This window comes from Apis florea, unplaced genomic scaffold (assembly GCF_048593485.1).
Source record: "Apis florea isolate Af1SG1 unplaced genomic scaffold, ASM4859348v1 contig_1615_pilon, whole genome shotgun sequence".
Lineage (NCBI taxonomy): Eukaryota > Metazoa > Arthropoda > Insecta > Hymenoptera > Apidae > Apis > Apis florea.
This window is the reverse complement of record NW_028256416.1, coordinates 3,866,327-3,889,326: the sequence shown is the minus strand read 5'-3', so window position 1 is coordinate 3,889,326 and position 23,000 is coordinate 3,866,327. Positions and strand designations below refer to the sequence as shown.

General features: G+C 38.2%; 2 protein-coding genes across 2 annotated transcripts; one reads left to right on the top strand and one right to left on the bottom strand.

The window, feature by feature from the left end:
* The first annotated feature begins 13,114 nt into the window (after positions 1-13,114).
* Positions 13,115-14,658, top strand: LOC105736191 (uncharacterized). Its single transcript, XM_012489823.3, has 4 exons — positions 13,115-13,307; positions 13,479-13,669; positions 13,772-13,879; positions 14,059-14,658. Exons 1-4 carry the CDS (start codon positions 13,137-13,139, stop codon positions 14,198-14,200), a joined length of 612 nt encoding a protein of 203 aa, XP_012345277.2. The 5' UTR covers positions 13,115-13,136; the 3' UTR covers positions 14,201-14,658.
* A 324-nt stretch (positions 14,659-14,982) lies between these two features.
* LOC100863748 (solute carrier family 25 member 32) lies at positions 14,983-23,000 on the bottom strand. Its single transcript, XM_003690264.4, has 6 exons — positions 22,354-23,000; positions 18,974-19,127; positions 18,626-18,878; positions 18,422-18,535; positions 18,187-18,332; positions 14,983-15,489 (listed from the first exon to the last, which is right to left on the bottom strand). Exons 1-6 carry the CDS (start codon positions 22,508-22,510, stop codon positions 15,312-15,314), a joined length of 1,002 nt encoding a protein of 333 aa, XP_003690312.1. The 5' UTR covers positions 22,511-23,000; the 3' UTR covers positions 14,983-15,311.

Below are 23,000 nucleotides of genomic sequence, written 5' to 3'. Positions count from 1 at the left end.
GTTGATTCAAGTCCATCAAACAACCCCTTCGCAATTCGCGCGGTTGTAAATTCCTGAGATTTCCTCCCTGAATTTCGTCCCGCTACGTGCAAGATCGTTTAATTACAACCCTTCCAAAACAACGGAAGCGTGCGAAAGAAATAATAGCTATCGTAGAGGCGCGGAGACCCGTCGTTTTCGTGACAATACCACGCTCTAAAAGTCTCTCGAATAATCCCTTTCACGGATACAATATATATATATATATATTATATTGCCTCGATTTATCGTTCTTTCAAGGAATAAAATTGCGAAGACGCGAGTCTCGTCGAATTATCTTTGCGCAACACCTTCGTTCATAACACGTCGACCGACTCTAGGCTGATATTATTCTTTCCTCGACGTGTACCTCACCAACCTCTCTCTCACTTCTCGATTCACAACCCCTCTTCTTCCAAGGGACGATTTCACATCGACGTAATAAAATCGCGAAATGACTAATAATATATTAAGCTAAGTTTACGAGCATCGTAGGAGGAGAAAAAAAAAAAATTCGATACGTAATAGGCAAGACGTAGGTAAGTTTATGCGGTAAGTTGGTTGAAAACGGGGTTGAATTTTACAGATGGTATGGGGGGGTGTGAAGTCCACGGGAATTTCGACACCGGCGGAAGTAAAGCCGGTTATTTTACAACGGCAACTTGCACGAAACTTTCGCCAAGTTTCATTATGAATTTAAGGGAGAGAGAGAGAGAGAGAGAGGGAGGGAGATAGAGCGTGGTTAAGCCATACGTGGCACGGCGATTTTCACGGAGCTCTCTGCGTTTCGGTTGGCTAATAATTAACCGGACAAATTGTAAACTTTTAGAAAACATTTTGCGTGCAAGTTAGAAACCGGCCTGTTGGCAAACAACGCTGTGCTTCGTAAAATTATTAATATAGGATAATGTCGAATTTTGCCACGCGACGAATTTATATATATATATATATTACTCCATCCTGTTTATCGCGCGTTCGCAATTATCGTGGATCAGCGAGGCGACCGTGGGGAGGGGGGACTTCTGAATTCGGCCGTGCTCGTCCATACGTGTAACTTCATCCGGCGAAATCGGGATCAGAGGTCCCGTAATCTGGGAAATCGGAATTTCCATTGGGCGAGGAATTCCCGCGTGCTGGCCGCTTTGGATTGATCGTGTCAATGGTCACTCCGCCTCGTCGAGCTATTGTCAGTTATTACGCTCGAAACCTAGGCGCGCGTGTTTGCTCTCCGATTAGAAACTTAACACCGTTTCGCTCGAGCCTGGTGTTATTGAACCGTAGAAACCGTTCTTCGAACGCGTTCCATCGCGTTTCGAACGAATCGTCGACAAAATAAATAAAATAAATAAGCGATAATGAGGAAAATATCGCGACAATTTTGTCGGAAAACAGGCTCGTCTTACATGCATGCGAGACCCTCGATCGGCCAATGAAATTGATCTGTTAATCGATATCCTTTACACGCCGTGGTGCGCGATATACTCTCGATCAGCCTCGAACATTGCCAGAATTTACGACTGAAGGGTGAAAACTCTCGCGGAAATCCTTGCCAGAGAGTCTATCGAAGATCTCGAAAGAGCCGCACAATTCCCGGCCAAAGGTCTTAGGAAATTCAAACGTTTACAACCAACTGTGGCGGAATTGTTAAGACGTTCACCCAACTTTCCAGCTTTTCCAGACCAACGTCACACGACCCCAACTTTCCCTCCACTCGATTAAAACTCGCCGAACCGAGTCCTTACCCGTGTTTTCTTCTCAAGCGTTTTATATATATATATTTTTTTAATTTTTCAACGAGTTACAATTTAACTAATCCTCAATAATTCGAATCTTGGTCCCTCCATTTACCAAAGTTGCGAGAGATGTTGAATAAAATTTATCCATCGATCCGTGAGGACGATCTATGTAACGAGACGAATGGATGGTCCGCGAAACTATGAGTTTACCGCGTCACGAGAGACGAAAGGGAGAAAAGGGCGAAAAGGCGAGCGATGGATAAATTGATGCGTTAGGCGTTGACGAGTTCGAGGATGGACTCGGTTAGGATATGAAACAAAGGGTCGAAGAGATTTAGGAATCCCCGCGGGGGATTCCCGTGAATCGACGATTATTCGTGGGGCGTAAACCACGCGCGAGGGTGGAAAAATGAGCGAGAATAACTCCATACCGAATCTGCCCTGTTCTGATCTCTTATCGATAACGTGACGTAACAATAAACTGTCTGAAGAAAAAAGAAGAGGAGGAGGAGGAGGAAACGATAGAAAGAAAAAGTGATGGCCAGAGTTGGAGATTAATCAGAAATTCTAGCTTAGTTTAGAACCGCTGCCACGACAAGAATTTTACCATGGTAACCCGAGTAAAATGTCGAAACAAAGCGTACAAATGATTCTGTCGATAAGAGGACAGGCGTATAGAGGAGATCTCCCCCGTTCCACCACCGCTTCTCTAATTAATCGGGGTTGATTCAAGGCTGTTGTTGTTCCCTTGCCTCAACGATTCGTCTTATCGGACGCAGCGAAGATTGATCAACGTTAACGCTCCTCGAACGTTCCCTCTCGAGATTCGGCTATTCCCTCCGCCAAAATCTTTGCGACGTTCAAGTTGGCGAAAAAGCTGTGGGGGAGAAGGGGCCAGGTAGGTAGATAGATAGGTAATAGACGGTGCAACTTTTGTTGCGAAATCCCCGCTCAAAGGAGCGGCAGGCAAGTTGCAAATGAATTTTCAGTTAAATACTTGGGAGCAAGTTTTTGCAGCAAAGTGTCGTTAGCAACGGAGGGGAGGGGAGAAGGAGGGGGGGAGGGAGGGAGGAGGCTTCCTCTTTGATGTATCCCGTAAACCTGAGCGCGGCAAAGGAAGAGCTCGAGGAGTGTCTTGAGAACTTCTCCTGAGAACCTTTTTATTTCGATCGACCTTTGACTCGCGAACCTTTCCGCTAACGGAGCCAACATGGATCTCCTTTTCAAGGATCCGTATACGTTACTTCTTCATATCTTATTCCCGTGAATCTCGAATCCCCGTTATTACTCCTCTCGTGCTCGTGCCCGCCATCTCTCCCCAGCATATTGCGTGATTCGAGCATTTCTTCTCTCTCCTCTTCTTCTCCTTCTTCTTCTTCTTCTTCTTCTTAAATATTTCTGGTGGTTTGAAATATTAAAAATAAAAGTAAAAAGGGAAAAATGGCGGCGAATCTCGGGAAAGAATGCGGGAAGCGAAGCATCCGGGGAAAATTCTTCAAGCCCGCAACAAACACTTATTAGAGGGGAGGAATGTGCTTTCTTCATTCGCGCGGGGACGACGCTCTTCTTCCCTTTAAAGAACTCCTCGACTCGTACATTTTAATAAGAAGACGGGGCAAAGGGAGGAGGAGGAGAAAGGAAGGACAAGATAAGAAATCACGCGGAACGATAAATCTAAAAGTTCGCCGGCCCGTTTCCCGCAGACCTTCCCTCCTCTCCTCTCCAACACCTCCTGCCGAGAAAAGGAGAAGAAAAGAAGAATCCTCGAGATCGATCCCCCACCTTGGCCATCTCGCGCCAACTTTCCTTTATCCCGGCGGAAATATCCGGAAAACAAATTTCCACTTTCCACTGCTGCCGGCCGTCCATTAAAAATAGTTGTCAATGTCGATTCTCTCGTCCGTCTCACGCCGGATTTACGAGAAGTCGATTGATCCGTTCAACCGGACGACACCCTCTTCTCTACCCGTCGACGCCGTTGATTTTTGCGCCCATCGATCGCCGGAGGAAGTTCGTTAACCGGTGATTACAATATTTATACGGGCGAATTGAATCCTCCCTCCCCCCCCCCCACCCCTCTTTCTCCAGCATTAATTACTTTCCGCGAATTTCACCGAATAATCCGACCCGGTAATAACTTGCATTGATTCGCCACTCGTCGAATCGCGATGAAATTTGCATATCGAGCGGGGAAATTCGTACGCGGCATCGTATCCGGCCGAGTCGACGATCTAGCGAGTTAAGGATTCTTAACTCGGATTGTAACTCGGGACGTATCCATCGACCCGGCGAGAAACGAATCAGCAAATTATTTCGGGTCGAATTGGAGTGGTTTTGAAAAGAAAAAGAAAAAGAAGAAAAAAATTAGAATTTTCGATTTTGGAAAGGGATAAAATAATCTTCTCAAATTTGAGGACCTCGCAAAAAGGAAAGGGGCAAAGTTAATTTCGAAATCTAATCAACGCGAAACCAGGAACAAACCCGAATATCGAGTCGAAAAGGTACGGGAAACGGTACGAGTTACAAGAGTTCAAAGAGTCACGCGACATAGGAGACACGAGGGGCGAGCACTGAGCTCGAAACAGCGTTGTATTCCGTAATGGGGATGAGGCAATCTGATAGGATTCGGGGTCCGGGGTGAAAATAAAGCCCGCCGTGGCCACGATTAAACCCTCTTAGTACTACTTGATTACCGAAGCGGACAGTTCCGGTAGGGACAGCGGTTGGTTGGCCGACGAAACGAAAATCGATGCCGCTCTTTCTCTCCGAGGAGAACTCTCGTTTCTTTTTTTTTTCCATCCAAATCCATCGAGTCGACTAAACTATCGTTCGTTTAAAACGTTGTTATCGGTGATATTTTAACAGTCTTCAGAAAACTGAAAGAAAATCTTTCGATGCAAAGATACCTTTTGCAAGGTACAAAGAAAATTCAGAGAGAGAGAGAGAGAGAGAAGGAGAGAGATAAAATGGATCGAGCAAAGGTAAATGGTAAAGTTTAAAGAAACGAAAAAAAAAAAAAAAAAAGAAAGAAAGAAAGAAAGAAAAAGGAAGAGGGCCAGGAGTTAGTTGAATCGTGACAGAACTGAGATAGGGTGCCAAAAAAAAAAAGAAGGGATGAGTAAAGAAGAGGAAAGCGGATGGTAATAGCAGGGATCGAGGGAGAAGGAGCGAAGTAATCGAAGAAGAAAAGGGGGCAAAAAGGGGTGGGGGAATTCACGGAAACGATATTTCAATCTTCATCCTCTGGTTAGCTTTTTTGCTCGATCCACGGGATAATCGGTGTATATACCGCGACGATAAACGACGGTGATAGATTTCGTTTGGTGAGAGAGAGAGAGAGGGAGGGGGGGGGGGTTGACACGGTGAAAAAAGGAGGGAGGACAAAGACTTTCGCGAGTCGATTGTAGCCAGTGAAGCGAACCAAAGAGAAATTGCATTTCCCATCGCGTGTATCCACCAGGCTCGTGTGTCATTTCGTTTAAACAAACCGCTGTCAACGACCAATCCTTCCATCTCGGCCTTTTTGCCGACCACCGGCCAAAAGCCGTTCTACGAAACCGCGAAACTTTCATTTCGCCGGGACCCGCGCGCCCTGCCACCGACACTTTGATTACGTTCTCGCAAATAACTCTGCGACCGACGAAAAATCGGCTACATCGTCCCATCCGAGCCACTCGCACGGGATCATCGGATCGGCGATTTTATTCGTTCGTTTAACGAGTCTTGCTCGTTAAACGATTCTGGTCGACTCGGGATCCGACCTAGCACGGTTTCGACCGTCTCCCTGAAAAGAGATAGAAAGCTTTCCGCGCGATTTAGAGACATTTGGAGCGGAACGATGGTGAGGTTCTTACGAACGTTTCGGTTGAGATTATGGAAAAGGAAAATCCAAAGTATTTATATAACAAAGTTATACCGTTTTCGAACGAGTTACCTTTCGAAAAGTAAGTGAACGAGGGACGAGTTTTTTTTTTTTTTTTTTTGATCCTATCAAACACAAAGAATATCGATCGGATGAACGGTAAGAACTTTCGAATACAAATCTTCCGTGAATCGGTTTCTAGATTCGATCCGACGATCGTTCTATAGCATAAACGCCTGGAAAAACTAATTGCATTCCGATGTAACTGGTTTACCATCTAACTAACGCCAACTAACGCGCCATCATCGTGGCCAACGCGAACCTTTTGTCATCCGCTAACTTCCTAGATTGTAATTTTGCCCGTAGATTAACTTTCCACGGATCCTGGATCCACTTCCTTTTTCCGTGAAAACTTTCCTCCCAATCATTAGCACGGAACTCCCTCGAAATGAGACGGACATTACACTTTACCGAATACCTTTGTCCCTTGCTCTCTCTCTCTCTCTCTCCCCCGTTTCGAAATTAAAATTGGAATTGTCCAACGTTGTCCTTTCTCTTTTACCCTCTTCCCCTTTTCTTACGTAATATCGCTCTTATCGATGTTTAAACCGGGGTTCGCCTTTTCATAAAACGTTTCTACGAGACTCGCCACTTCGCCTCGACGGAAATTAATCGAGTCGAACACTTTACCGATACATCCCCCAATGACGAAGCTCGAAAGGAGATGGATCAACGTCAAAAGTACACCGATCGAGTATCCGCACAAATTGCGCACCGAGGAGAGAAACGAGGATGGTGGAAAAGAAGGAGCGCGAGGAACCTTTGACTCGATAATCGGAACCAGCAATCCACCACTAGCAATGAGAATAATTATCGCGAGCAATCGATCACCGTTCGAGGGAGGATTGGATTAAAGCGCTATTAACGGCCGCAATCGATCGGATGCGATTGTTTTCGATTCTCTCTCTCTCTCTCTCTCTCTCTCTCTCTCTCTCTCACGCAACCAAGTTCGATCAATTATTTCGAGGATCCATCCGTCCATCCTGGAACGTTGTTGAACAGGGATCTCGAACGGAGGCGGACCGAGGCGAACGACTCGTGAGAGGAACGACATTTCCCGTTCACCGAGCAATATCATCATCTTGTCGACGATTGCGTATTTCAGAGGCTGCCTGCCAATTTCCGCTTACACGACGGCTACTAAAAACTAATTTCATCGTGGATTTATAATGGCTCGTTCTCTGTCAGCGCGCCGCCAATCGGACAGGCTCGAGAAGCTATTCGATCAGAAAGAAGCCTTAACCACATTTTTCTCTCTCTCTCTCTCTCCCTCGAGTTGATCGTGTAATTGTTCGTAAATTGGATGTCGATGTGGCGCATTCGGTTTCTCGCGTCGTTTGCGGATTGATTCGATGAGATTCATCGTAAGAGTTTTTCTTCTCTTTTCCAACGTGCGAGAAAAAAAGTGAAGAAAAACCCGGATTCGAGTCGGTCGCGTTCGGTATTTCTCCGAGACGTTATCAACATCGATCATTTCGTGCACGTAACCCGCGGTATTAACCTCGTCGATCCTTAATCCCGGACGAATCTCCTTGGAGGTTTCGCCCTCCTACGATTAGAGAAATGAAATAGCCGATAAATCCATCGTTCCGAGGATCGACAAATGTCATTAATTATCTGGGATCTCTCTTCGTTGTTTCAACTCGAGCAAGAACATATTATTCGCATATTACATTGCCTTTGGAAAATCCTTTCTTCTTCTTCTTCTTCTTCTCCTTCTTCTTCTTCTTCTTCTCTTCTGTTAACTTCTATCTTTTTGCGAAAAGATAGAAATGGAGAAAAGTAAGAGGAGATACGATTTCTACATCGACAGAGAAATTCTTGGGATCGTGTCGTGAAATTTCCAATTCGCGGAACAACCCTTTAGCGGAGGAATAATCGTGTCAGCAACGATTTCTCAAGCATCTCCAGGCGCACAACCAACGGATTTCGTATTTCACGATTCACCCTCCATTTCCGACGACGACGACGACGACGACGACGACGGTTTCAATCCTATATTTTCCAGAATAACTCCCCTCCCCCCCTATCCGGCCTCGAAAGCTTTCTTATCGGACCGGCCACCACCCCTTCCACAACCGTTCCCCGTTTAACACGTTCAGTCCCAGACGCACACTTTACAAAATTAGCTTTGTCAGCCCTTAACCAGGTACGTACAGCCATGGCAGTCGGGGCTCCAGATGGTCAAGATACAACTCGAGTCCCCCATTTCCAACCCTCTCCAACCGGACAAGGAGAATTGGGGTCGAGACCAACCCAGTTTTCGCGTCATCGGACCGACATCTCTTTTTTCTCACCCACTTAACCGCCCTCCAACCACTTATTTCCCTTTTCCTTCTCCATCGTTTTCCTTTCCGGGGGATGGATCGTTGGACAAAGGATCCACAATTTTCTTCTCTTCTCTCCCTTCAGAGATATCTTTGCCGGAAAGATGAATACATTTCGATTTTACATCGAATCGTGGTCTTTTTTTTTTTTTAAACGCGTTCGTTCGATCTCGACGATTAAAAAATTAACCGTTTGTTGAATCGAAACGAAAGGCGCGCGTCAAGTGTGTTTCGAATCGATCGCACAAGGAAAAAATAAAGTCGAGAAAATAAGGATGGAACGAAATTTTTGTGTAAATTTCGACTGCGTTGCGTAAAAAAAAAAAAAAAAAAAAAAAAGGAAAAATTGATCCAAGTCGCGCGAAATGAACGATTAGACAGGGCAAATAATTGTTTCAATTGCAGCCACACTCGATGGCGTGTTCGTTAACGTTGAACAAACTCGTTTCGCGCGCGCATCCCGGAACATTGCACGCTCAGCGTTCTCGGGGCTGCGCGTTAAAAAACATTAGCGACAATTTTAAACGCTTTCGGCCGGCCAATTTGAAGGGAATGCCAATTGGGGTGTGTGTGCTCGGCCAATTTTTCCTATTTTTTTCGCGCAAACAAACCCGCCTCCATCCAACGGTCCTCCAAAAAATCACCATTATTCCGCATCGTTGCGATTAATCCTCGTCGTCCAATCGCTTATTTACGCGGAACCCTCGTTTCCTCCTCTAATTCCGATCTGTTTAAAAATCGGTCTCGTTTCGTCGCGAGCGGCGTGCCGATTTAAATCCGTCTCCCTCGAAAACTCGATTTTCCGTGCGCGAAGAGAAAGAAACGAAACCACGGCCAACGTTTGAACGTCGCCGACGTCCTCGGTTAAAAGAGCACCGCGGCAAAGGAGAGAGAAATGGAAAACGGAGCAATCGGTTCCGTCTGTTCGATGGTAAAGTCCTGCATCTTGGCCGGCCGCGAAATTGCGCGGTTTGTTATTTAAGAAAAAAAAAAAAAAAAAAGGAAACGGACATGGAAAGGTTGGAGGAGGAGAGGCGATATCCTCCTTTTACGTGCGATTTTCGCTGAAAGCGGCGCGATACGATTTTTCCGTCAGACGCAAAAACGGAGGAAGAGAGGGCGGAGGAAAGAGGAAAAGATTTAAAAAAAACGCGGCAAAGGTAATCCCTCTCCCCATCTCCTCCTCTCTATTCCTTCCTCTGAAAGCTTAAATTTACTACGAGCATTAACTTGCCGAAATGGTGTACACACACACACACGTGCGCGAATCATGCGGGGGCGTGATTCTTCCAGTTGAAAGTAATTTCTCTTGTGATAACAACCTCCCGGTGGGCTAACGCTCGCTCATGAGAATTACAGCTCCGCGACCGGCTCAACCGGAATAAACGCTTATGGTACACTTTTTCCCCCCGTGATTCGAGCTATTTCCTCGAGAGGAGAGGTCGACGGACTCTCGTGATCTCGGCTCCGTTCCTGTGAAATCGCGTCGTTAATGTTCTTGTCCACACTCTTACTTGTCTCGCAAGTATTTTCTCTTCGATCGAGGAAAATGTTGTTGTATCGAGATGACAAGAATTCGAGAGAGAAAGGATATCGCGAAGGAACGTTTGGACGGAGAACGTGATCGATCCTCGAGTATCCGGAAGACGAAAGGTAAGGGAGAGATTTTTACAAGGATTCGAAGTTTGAACCTCTTCGTTTGGAATCTTTGGACGATCAAAAGAATCGGTCACGTGAAACGTACGAAAGGTTGTTTAAGTTTTACAGTGTAAGGTTATGTATGGAGGGAAATTGAAGCTTCGTATCGAGACGGTAGCGTCTCGAATTGCGACATCGTGGATGATGTTACTACTATCGATGAATGTGAAAATTGATTTGATCAAGTATTTTGACGTATAACAAAGCCTCTGCTGGCATTCCAATTTTAATCAATTGACATTTTAATCGATAAATTACAGCATCAATTTTTCAAAAACGAAACGTACACGTGTATATATATATATATATATAAGCCACTAATTGAATTTAGCGTCGATACTTTTTCATCAATTTCGAAATGATTCCATTTGCAAAAAGGATGATTCTTTTTTTTTTTTTCTTTTTTTTCTACACATTAGAGAAATGAATTTTTCCCATATTGCTTTCATTGTCAATAGCACGTATGATATCACGACCCTCCTCTAAAATGGCCCATATTTATCGAGGTTGAGCACCAAGTTAAACCCTCCGCGATACCGTCGATCGTTGGCGCGCTTGACGTTGTGCAAACTCATAATCGTTCCGATTCGCGAGTCCTCAAAGCAACCCTCGAACTTACCCGCCATAGAAGGGAAACTTGTTTGACGCAGCCTAAGGCGGTTCGAAGTCTCCTCACGTCAAGGATTTTGGACAGTGCTTAATGTTGTTCCACTTGCGACTGCAATAAGTCTTCGAGATACACTCGAAATCCATCCCCATCCCGACTTGTAATTAATCACGCTCTGAATCCCTTCGGATATCGAACAAATCATCCTTCTTCTTAAAAAATATACACCTTTTAATACTCGTTTTTTCTTTTTAACGCTATGATCTTTCCAATCTTTCGCGTGTAAACGCTTGTTTTCAATATACTTCTTCTTTCTCCTATCTATTTTACTCTGCTGCTGCTATTTTCCACTATTTTTTTTTTCATCTCGTTTTTTTAAGTGTGTCGTGACCCCCTCATCTTTTTCACGCTTCGTTGCTATTTACGATTATACTTTATCGTTATTTATCTCCTCTCCGTACAAGCGAATTTCAAAATATCTCTACACCATTTGTACACAAACACGCGGAAAAAACGAGAAACGTGTCTCAACCGGATTCGAACCTGGAATTTCTCGGGCGAGAGTCAAACATCCAACTCATCGCTCCATTAAACGATCTTTCCTATCTTTCGTTATTATCAATACAATCATATAATTTCCATCTTCCTCGCCAACTCTCCAAATACTTAGTCAAATATTCATAAATATTGGGGAATGATTCAAGGGAGTTTTCCCAACGACGAGGAGAATTCTTCGAAATTCGGTTAGCGAATTAACGGGCCGATTCGTCCCGTTATTAGGTTGCCGGTAATTCGCGCGAGATAATTTAGTTCTTAAGTTACATTAGCTGCACCCATTTTACATCTGTTCTCCGGCTTCCGCTCAACGGAATCTCAACGGCAAACAAAAGGATCGTATCCATTTCCCGCAGATCCTAACTCGTGACATCCCCGTAGGGATATATTCTGCAAGCGCACGCTGGCACACCTTACAAGTACTACGTAATTCCGTTGTTTGCCAGTCAACCGAAACTCGTCGCTTTATTTAATTAAAAGCGGGAGAAACGCTTTTAACGTCCGCGGAAATGATAAATCACGTTTATTATAATGCCGCCATCGGTGTATACTAACACGCTTTACGCGGTTTTATATAATAATAATGGATAGTAATTCGAAACAACTCGATTCTTCCGTGTGTGCACGCATCTTATTCATTTCATCGGGAAAGATCGATCGGTTCTTCGAACACTTCTTATAGATCTCCACTTCTTATCCTCGCTTCTTCCACGAATCGATAAATCGCAATGCGCTTTGTAAAAATAAAAAAGAGAAGCGTTCTTTTCAAAATCCATTCGAATGAGTCGATCGAATTTCTCGTATTGTCAGACTGTTCTACGATCTCTTCTCAATTTCTTTTTGCTATTAATATCGAATTGAATTATTCTCTCATCGAACCTACGTAGACAAGTTTCTTCAAGTCCCACTCGAGGGATGGGATTCCATTCGATGTTTCCCCCGGAAAATTTTAATCGAAACTCTCCACTCCCAGCGAGAGTTTAACGCGGGGATACGTTAATCTTCGAAAATTTTGTTCTCTTCGCCCGGCGAGGCCACCGAAAAGGAGCCTCGCTCAAATTAGATGGGCGGGGCTGAAGCTTGTGAATACCAACCATCGGCCGCCATCTGCGAACCGTTGGCCGAACAATCTTGGAAACTGCGGCTCGTGCGACTGCCGCGTTCCAACCTTTAGAAAACTTTACGATTCTCCTTTCCCTTTTCCATCCTTGATCGACGGTTAAAACGGCCGTTTGTGAAATTGGCAAAAAACCGCTATCATTTTTCACTACCTACTCCTCGAGGAGAAAAATTCCTCGGTTAATTTCCGGGAAAGAATCGGAGGTTGTAAATTGGAAAGGTTGGGAAACAAATATGACGCGTGGAAAGAAGCATATATAGCATCGTGAATTCCAGCGTTTGTTTCGTGGATTTCGCGCTGAATGTAAAGTCGAACGTCGTAGAACGGAAGACAGTTGAGAAATTCGCAAACATAATCAATGATGTATCTTCGCCCGTGTTCGTTCCCAACTTCGCCCCAGATATCCGCAAAGCCCCCGCGGCACCGAGTTCGCCATTACTATTTGGTTGGCAACGAGACACGCGCAAAGTGGCGGAGAATAATTACAAGTTCGTTCCATTGAATCCGGAATGCGCTAAACAACGCGGAAACAGCCGCATTGCGATTCGATGATTAATTCAATCTCGGGCTAATGCATACTGATCCAGGCTGTGCGCGAATTGAATTGTTTTAAATGCCCTCCTCCACCACCCCTACGATGATAAACGCGCCTCCACCCGTGGCCCGACCCGAGGAGATTTTGCAAATTTACGGAAATGGCGCGGAGCTAAAATGGCCGTGGCTTGGATAACTCGTAAGAGATAGGGATTGAAATTTAACTTCCTGCGAAGATGTAACATTAAGATTGCAACGGATTTAATCCTCTTTTTTAAGAGATTCAATCTTCAACGCTTCGCCCCGGGCGGCTCACTTCTTCCTTCCTTCCTTTCTTCGGTTCCTTTCTTCGGCGGCGGTAAAAAATGTAGCGGTATCGCGCGAGTTTCGCATGTACGCGCGAATGGAATTTAGTTCGTTAACAATCGCGCAATTATTAGACGCGCTGTAAAAACTATCCTTTCTTTTCTTTCTTTTTAACGGGCTCGTATATCGTTAAATCAGTCTCGTCCGAGGTTTTAAGCCGTTTCGTTTGGAAGAAACGAAAGAGAGATCACATTTCTCTTCTCGGCTTCGGTTTTGTTAAGTACAGTTCGAGCCGAATGATTAATTTGTATCCATGCATGGGATGACACGTCACACTTTCAAACGTTCGACGACGTGCATCGTGGTCGTGTGCTGCCTCGCCTCGTGGGTATCGTGGCACGGAGTGTCCGGAGTGAAAAACATCACCTACGGGGTAGCGAGACACCTTAGATCTATTGGATTTCCCGAGGGCAGCGGCACAGGGGTGGAGTATAGAATAAATCATTTATTTTTCATCGACTAATGCTATTATCGAGTTAAACCGATACCACCCGGCCACTACACAATTTCATCTTTTATCGCATGAGATATTGAATAAGGGAAAAAATTGCAATTGAGATAGGAATAAATGATTTTCTTACGTTTGTGTGTGCAGATATTCTTCGCCCTTGGTGTGCCGCTCGACATTCCCGACAAATCGGTGCTATTTTCTCTGTATTTCGAGGCGAATTACGGACTCCCAGGGGAATGGAGCTCCAATTATTACGGGGACGAGGAATCGAATCTCGAAAAACGAAGTCTGGATCGACGGCTGGCTTACGATATTCTTATTAGCAAATTGGAAAGGTAGAAGTATTGGTTAGAAGTGAAATTAGGTAAATTGAATTGGATTAAAGAAAGATTAGAAAAAAAAAAAAAAAAAAGAACCTACGATATTTTTGTTCACAGTTTCGGTTATTCCGGGGAAAATTGTCTGCTAAAAATGATCTGCGAAGTTGCGAACTTTCCTCTAACTAATAATGGAGTGCTCGGCGACGTCCTGCAAATTTTATTTACGTGAGTGGTGAAACATACTTTATATGAAGTGTAGTTTAAAAAAATTTTTTTTTCAAATTTTCCACTAAATTAATTTGATGACAAGTTTCGTAATAATTTTTTTTTCCCCCTTCTTCTTCGATATATTTAACTATAGAATTAAAAATAATCTATATAACGCGATATAATTTTTATCACAGGCCATCCTCTTCGCAAGATGAAAATCTTCCGAGCGAGATCACCGAGGCTGAGTACACGAAAGATTGCAATAACCGCTATAAAAAATGCCCTCAAAGTCCATTAGCCTTGATAAGGTACCACGATCTCAACGATAATAGTTAGAAAAGCCACGGTTATTAAACGCAATCTTCATAATTCGGTACAGTTCATGGCCTATCGTCCGATAACGAGTCTCGTAAAAAAAAAAAAAAAAAAAAACAACGTGAAGATTCTTACATCTCTGAGACAAATAATATTTATCAACATCGAACGATACATATCATTTTTTTTTTGTACAACAATATTGCAATATTTATTAAATCGAAAATACACGCGTACTCATGGCGTATTCGCACGATTCATTTTTCATTTTCAAGGAACATTTCGACATTTCGCTAATAAGAGCTTCAACCGAATATTCGCGAGACATATACGAAGATTGTTCATTAAAAGAAGAGTAACGCAATTTATAGTAATACTTTCTTATATGTATAAAAATGATGTGTTTAAATTATAATTGTAGCTAACAACGATGAAAGATTGAAAATGATCGAAGTAAAAATACTTAAGAACTATGGAAGAAGAATATTATCGAAACCGCTTCTTTTTGAAGAAAAAAAATATATATATATATATAATATATATATATATATATATATATATATATATATATATATATATAGAAAGAGAGAGACATACGCGAAGCACATTGTTATATAAACAAAAAAATAAAATTTCGAATATTATATACAAAGATATGTGTGTATATGTGCGTATGTGTGTGTGCGTACACAGCTTGTTCAAAGTAATTTCATTTGATTTCATTATGATGATACAAAATTAAGCGACGTTCAACGTCTCGCAAAAGTTTGATAATAATAAAAAAAAAAAAAAATCCTGATAAATATTAATAAGTTGAATCATTCTATTTACAATATTTTTCATTGTAACAGGTATAAGGATCAGTATCTTAGATTTGTAGACACAGAGTAATGCCAGCGAAACGAAAATTTAGCCAAAATTTAATTTGTAAATTGATTTGAAAATGCATTCTATTATGGATTATTGTGATTTAGCTGAAATTTTCGTTGACAGATCGTAAATATCTGTGTCGATTGATTTAACTGAAAATAAACACAATTATCGAATCCATTTTTTTAAAGCTGCACCGGGCTTTTTTACAATGCAATTATTTTTTAAATAATTCTTAAATAATTTCTAATCGGTATTATTTTTAATTCTCTTCGAGTTTCTTGATCAAAATCGGCAAAGTTCGCTCTTCATCCCTCGTTTTTCTATGCTGAAGATAGTGAGACACATTTTCGTATACCACAAATGTGATCACGGTCGCTGGAGTCACCCTGGTCAGGTTCGCGGACAGACCCTTGTAAAATCCATTCCCACCTTCAAACCTGCAATTAACCACCAGCAATACTGTTTTGTTAACTGCTTCCTTTTTCCTTTTCATCATTAATTGAGTAGGAATTTCTGGACTAAATAGCACGTTCTCATTCGCACTATGAACCGGCGTACGATTCTTGTCGTCATTTATCGATCAAAGCGTTTATTTAGCATTTAAATGTGCAATCGTACGTCATGAAAATGTAATGTTATAAATAATCGATTATAAGAACGATTATTAATAAACATTAACACACACCTCTTTTCATTTTAAATTCAATTTGTACATCTCTATTCAACGATCATTAATTATCATAGATTTTTCGATAAATGTGAATTATCTTGATAAAAAAATCACGTCCAATTAAACATGTGCGATTAAAAAAATGGATAAAGGTATTTCTTAAAATCAAGACAATTCCAATTCTACATGGTTTATTTCTTATTCAGATAATTTCACCTCGATGATATGTTGTAGGTGTACATACAACGTCATAAATTATATACGTAATACGTCCAAAAATCGTACCGCTGGTGGTTTAATAAACGATCCGTCTAATCGCAATTACATTCCATGATGATTCACATCCATTCAACACACATCTAAACACACAAGTAAACACAATGCTCTCTTACATCATATTGTACGTGCGTTATTAATAACTGTGGTCCCGCCACAGTAATTAATTCGTAGTAAAAGGGGAACAGAGAAGAGGCGATCAGCTGATCGTACGAGACAATCATCTGATTCGAAGAAAAATAATATCTAAATAATTGATAGAAAACCAGTGTACATCTCACATGATTCCTAAATCGTTAATCGATAAATATTTTTCTTCCATTAAGCTCCATAAACTTTACGCACAACCATCAAGCTTTGCGCTTACTATTGCGGGAAAGAAAGAGCATCTAAATAATCCAGTAGCTAATTTATACTGTAAAACAATTAAATTGCCATTAATGTTTATTAAGTCACTTATAGTTTTTAAGTAATGAGTCCCATTGTGGAAACATATATATTTATATATATATAAAATAAATTGTATCTATTGTTTGAAAATTGCAATGACATTGAATTTTATTGCTATATTCTTAATTATACCGAGTACCAGACTCTACGGCGAACTTTGCAACATTCATCTATTGATTTCTCAAAATGAGGTACTTATTCATTGCATACAGAAATATAACATAGGTAACAATTAAATTGTAAATAATTATTACATTCCTACGCACATCTTCATTTCGATTATTTTTATTAGGGACTTGCAGCATTATTACGACTTGTAAATCACGCAAAATCCATTTTGTCTATTTCGCATAAAAAGAAATAAATTGCAACTATTGCGGGAATAGCAGTTGCAATTTTGTATTTGTGTGTAATGCTTTTGTATCTTTCGCCAGTTACAGTTATACAATACACTACAAATGTTTTAAAATAAAACCATTCTTAATTCAGTTACAAATAATATTAATTTATGATAAGACTATTAAAGTGTAATTTCATGTTTAAAAAAAAAAAATATTAATACATGATAGATATATACTTGAGTGCCAGCCCAAAGATACATTGTTGTAAAAAGAAAAAAAAAAAAAAAAAAAAGAGTTTAATTGTCCGTACGATCCGAGCTTTGTTTTCTTTTTTCGTGCTTTATAAACGAAAATAAAATTATTCTGTATATGCAAAATATCGAATAAATAAAATATGTGATCTTGATTCGTACAAATTATTGTGTATTCCAAAAATAGAATCAATAATTGTTCGATATAAAATAATCTAAAATGATTTGTTAATTAACTAAATTTTCCTATCGATTTGTTAAAGAGATCGATTATTAAATGAAACAAATCCTCTAACAAATATCATAATAAATGACATATTAGAGACTGTTTCTATTTTCTTTAATAACAAATAAAAACATATTAGTGGATTGCTTGTTCTCAAAAATAAGTTTAAATAAATTACACGTCTATCCTCGAATATCAAGGTATTTATCATTCAAAAACTTTAATACGATACTTGTTAAAAAAAAATAAAACTATTTCCAATGATATTATTTGCTATATAAATATCTTTCTTAAAAAAAAAAATCCAAAAATATTCTCTAAATAGCAACTGTATCTGTTATAATTACTATTTCTTTTTTTAACTAATATTGTTGAAATATATTTGATTTGAGAAGAGAATATTCAATGTTAATTAATAACATTTTTATAATTGATACTAATAAAAAATGAAAATATGAAAGTTTAAGAATTGATATATCCAGACTAAAAATCATTATTTTACTTTGTCGTTTGTATGAAAATATATAAATAATTTTTTAATACTGTTTCAAATGTATTTCCAACTAACGACAAAAAAAAAATAAAAAATTTGAGTCACAACCCACATACAACTGTCTCGAATAAAAATCATCTTCTGGATACCTTTATCCGTCTATAGATTACATCTAGGGCTGGAAAAAATTCAATACTAAAGCATAATGCTACTTGAAAAATTATAGAATATTTAAATAAGACTAATATGTTTGTGTGTTCTACTACATTAAAAAAAAATCTAAAATAAATGAAATCTAAAAAGTCAATGAGAATTTGTAGGCACGTTAGAAAATGTTTCATAAATTACGATAATTAAACAAATATTTGGTGTCACGTGTAAAAGATAGGGTGTCAAGCCCTTATAAAAACCCCTTATTCCTTCTGACCTCCATATTGATTGAATACAATGTATGCTGCCACTGTAGTTGTGATGATGGTCTTGAAGTCGTGCTCTAACAACTTGATATGGATAAGTCGAAGCGGCAGCAATCAATTTTGAAACTGCTGCAAAGAAAATATATTCCCATGTGCTCTGTAAATAAAAATATTTTTTTCAAACTTTCAAATAAAAAATTAATGCAATATAAAAATATACAAATAATTATTCGATATTAAACATACCAGCTTTGTATCGATCGGAACATTCAAATAATTGTTGTACCAATTCTTCAATTCTTCATACACCATAAATTGAATAGCACCATGCGAGACACCAAACATTCCAGGTACAAAACCCTATAAATATCCGTAAATATTTATAAAAACAATTAAATTAAGATTCAATATTCCATTTTTTTTTTTTTCACCAAAAAGAAATTCACTTACTCGATACAAGCCTCTAACTCCTTCGGTTCTATAAATCTTCTTAATTGCATCTATCATGCCATTATATCTAAGTGTTTCCGGAAGATGCTTATCATCCATATATTGCAAACACAAACGTGTTTTAACTACCCATAATGGATTTGTCATAACTAAAGTAAGAATTCCAGCGTCCGCTGCTGCGAACATGTGCATTGAGGGTCCTAAAGGTTTTCTACTATTTCCTCCTTGGATCCATGTTTTAATGGTATTGTAACTACAAAAGAAAAAAAATTTCCAAATGTTACACAGTTCAATTTTCAATCTGTTTATTGTTAAGTAAGATTTATTAAGATTATTTAAGATTCTTACAAAAAGAAATAGCAACCCCATGCACCACCAGATCCTAGAACGTTTGGCGTCACACCTCTGTAAAGTCCTCTCACTCCTTCAGTCTTAACAATCTGCATAACCGCGCTTTTAAGACTCTTGTATTGTGGACCCACGCGTGAGTGGCCATCGCTAACTATAAAAGAGAGAGTCAGGATAATGAATAAATCTTGTGTTTATTCGATCAAATGTAAAATTGGAGATACAGAGTATAAGAAAATTGATATTACATTTTTTTAAATGTAACAGTGTGCTGAAAATGTTCATCAAGTCTTTCTCACTCAACTTGATAATAATAAAGAGGGACTAAAAGATAAGCAAAGTCTAATTATGTATTTTTTCTTTGATCACGCGTCGACGAAGTTTATCTAGCAAGCTTGTTGCAACTTCAACCTCGTGACACCATTGATTTCCATTGAAAATCGTATTTTATTTTTAATTGCATTGCAACATTCGCTAAATCATGTTAAATAAATATATGATATGTTTAATTCGTATAAAAAATGATTCTTCATTCATTTTCATACGTTATGATAAGATATTGTTGCGATGTATATTTGTAAACGTATTATATAGCCATAGGAATGCAAACTTTTAAAGCTATTGATAATAGCTTTTTACTAACAAACATCAAGCAAACGTCAATATTTTATTATTAAAGTATGTATTTTGCTTGTATAATATTCAATGCATTCTATTTCACTTATTATTATGTATTTCACAGAAAAAAATCAATCAATCATTTATTATTCAGGTTACATAATAACAAGCGTTCCATATTCATATCTCGATAGGAATTTTTATTGGAAATTGAATTATTAATTAAATGCCATGATTATTACGACTTTTTGGTATATATTATTAAACTTGTTTCGTAAATACAAGTGCTTTTGTCGTGGATTAGTTTCAAAAATACGAATTTCTTAAAAAATAATAAGTGACAAATTTTTTTACTTTCTTATTATAAAATATTATTACCATTATTAATGAATCGATATTTTTATAATAATAATATATATAAATTTATGAAAAAAGATGATTTCTATTAAAAGTTTCGGTACTTAATAAATTAAAAATTTTTGTACAAATCTATATTTACAGCAAATTATTTCTTATAGATTTTTTCAAATTTTTTAAAAACTTTATCATTGAAAATACAACATAATGAACATAATGAACATAAATGATTCATGTTTACAAACATGATGTGAAATGATCAAATATGAAGATTATTGCATGATATTAAAAATTATTAAAAATATTTTCTTTATGAATAAGAAATGTAAATTATAAATAATAGAATTGTTTAATATAATATCATAAAAATAATTTGAGACAGAATAATTACATAGTAATGTAATTATCGTAAATCAATTTGAATAAATTTACTGCACGAGTCAAAATTTTAATCGCAAAATGTAATCGTTTGAACTCACGTGTTTCTGATGCAATCCGCAGAATTTCTTACTGTTTGGTATATAGCCAACGAATTTTACGACGAAAATACAGCAAAGAACAAGCTTCTTGATGACACTATCATCTCGACTTTTTTGATAATGATATAAGAAACTTATGAATAGGCTTTGTTTTTAAATTTAATTTTAATGATTTCTCGTGTACTTAAGCAATCGTTAATTACTATTTTCGAGATAAAAAATATATATTTCAAAATATATATAATAAATTATTGATAGCATAAAATAAATATTAATAATATAATAAAAAGATAATATGTAATAAATATTATCTTTAGATCGAGTTCATTAGAATGCATTAATATACAAAGAAAAAGAACAATACGAAACCGCAGACACTGGTATCAAATTGTATTGAATAACATTAGCGATAACTGGTCAATTCTGAGTAATCTTTAAGTAATTTGAGCATAGCATTCACATTTATTAGAATAGAGTACTTAGAATTGAATATTAACCATAATTTTTAACATTAAATAATAGAAAAAATTTTCTTAAAAATTTCTTAAAATTTTCTACTTCCTTTTATATTTGAAAAATATTATAAATTAAATAAAAAAATTTATTTTTGATCAAAAGAAATGTTAATAAGATAAGAGATGAGAACAATACACATAAGAAATGTTCTATTTAGTAACAACCACAGGTATGCTACTTTCCACTTCTAAATGTGACTGAAAGTTGATCATAACTTTCCATTTCGTTTTGAAATATAATGAAATTATTTGCTTATTTCGATCGTTTTATACTCTAAATTTCATGTATTTCACTTAAAAATATTATATAAATTATTATTTTTGTTTTTCACTTTATATTCTTAATTAACATTCAATAATTATTTAATAATTCAATATTTCAATAGAAATCATCATGATATTCCTGAAAATTCTAGTCGAATTTATTAGAATTCATCTTTTTAAAAAAGTATAATCTATTGATGAGAAAACGCCGGAAGTTTATATGGTAAAAGTATGTAAATAAAACTAAATATACTATAAATATAAATAGCGTAAATCCATCTAATTTGTCATGAATTGTCAATACATAATTGAAAGATAAAATATAAAGTTTTATTTAGAAGCAAATAACAAAAATCAATATCGATAGAAGATAACTTTCTGATGTATTGAGCATACAATTTACATATTTACAATATATCACAATGAAGGAATAAAGTGAATAGTCATCGCATATCCCTAAGCCGGTCAAAAATATCTCTCGATATTTCTCGATAATGCCACGTGCTTTTATATGCTCGACCTTGTGAGTCGAAATAATAGGAGCATCGACCGAAAACGATACTGTTTTTTCAATTTTATTTCATCTAATTATTTATATAATATTTTATTATATTCGTGAAATGTTAACAAATATATATACGTTATTAAACATTATAGTATTATATTAATTAATGTAAATTATACGTGTTATTTTGAAAAACTTATATATGATATATAAAAAAGGATAAATTATTTAAATTTAATTATTTCTTAAACAATGTTCAACTTGACATCTAGATTTTCATTCAATTTTTCCAACGAAAAGTTAAAATAAAGCAGAACTATTGCGACAAATGGCGTATGTCATTTGTTTCGAAAATGATATCAATATTATTATTACAAAGTTTCTTCTATTGTTGATTCTGTATAAAAACTATCAAAATTCGTATTCGTATTCCGTACATTAATTATGAGTAGAAAATTCTTATACGTGAGTCATAGATAAAAACCAAAAATACAAGAAATATTTTCTATGTCTAGAGAGATTAAATATAGAACGTAGTACATGTACCACGTGTACTTTATATATCGAATAAATCGAACCTCTACCGGCCATTTGCATCTACAACCGTTATGTCGTCAGCGATGACACACTCGAATTGCTTACCTGCGAATCTAGTCTTGATCAAGTCCAACGGATGCAGCATCAAAGTGGAAACCACGCCACCAGATATACCAGCGATGAAATGTTCGTATTTGAAGTGGCTCAGCACGGGCAAAACACGAGCGGTTCCCGGTGAACCACTAGACTTCATTGCCGACATTTTTCCCGTGTTAAGCTGCTCGTTCTTCGTTATCGATCCGTCAGCGGAAAATCCAGTCGCATCCTTCACAGCGCTAGCAATATTCGCCTCCACTCTGCGGCATATCTCTTGATCCGGGGCAGGCAGTGTTGTTGCGTTTACGGTAGCGCGAGGCACGGCTGAATTCGCCTCTACGGTTTGATGCTTTCCTCCGTCTCGCTTGCTCTTTTTAATCGATTACGCAACGCAACAAAACGTCACACGCACCGAACACCACCATACTAAGTGCTCAACTGCCCGCGTCAAGCGTTCTGCGCATCGCTTCTTTTAACTTGATTGCGAGTGCCATCTTTTAAGAAAAGAGAGAGTAGCGCACTCTACCGCGCGAAATTCGATTCGAATTACATGCGCATCTATTTTCTGGCGCCTTTTTACTTTCAATTGTTTATCTTATCTAATGTGTTTCAACATATTGTAAAAAGATATTATAGGAAATAAATAAATGTAATTT

Bases quoted from the DNA above. Each gene is read 5' to 3' on its own strand.
- LOC105736191 (XM_012489823.3), top strand. From the start codon at position 13,137: ATGCATGGGATGACACGTCACACTTTCAAACGTTCGACGACGTGCATC. The intron at 13,670-13,771 runs GTAGAAGTATTG...TTTTGTTCACAG, and splicing joins CTTATTAGCAAATTGGAAAG to TTTCGGTTATTCCGGGGAAA. The intron at 13,880-14,058 runs GTGAGTGGTGAA...TTTTTATCACAG, and splicing joins GTCCTGCAAATTTTATTTAC to GCCATCCTCTTCGCAAGATG.
- LOC100863748 (XM_003690264.4), bottom strand. From the start codon at position 22,510: ATGTCGGCAATGAAGTCTAGTGGTTCACCGGGAACCGCTCGTGTTTTG. The intron at 19,128-22,353 runs GTAAGCAATTCG...TCTCTTTTATAG, and splicing joins GATCAAGACTAGATTCGCAG to TTAGCGATGGCCACTCACGC. The intron at 18,879-18,973 runs GTAAGAATCTTA...TTTCTTTTGTAG, and splicing joins TGGGGTTGCTATTTCTTTTT to TTACAATACCATTAAAACAT.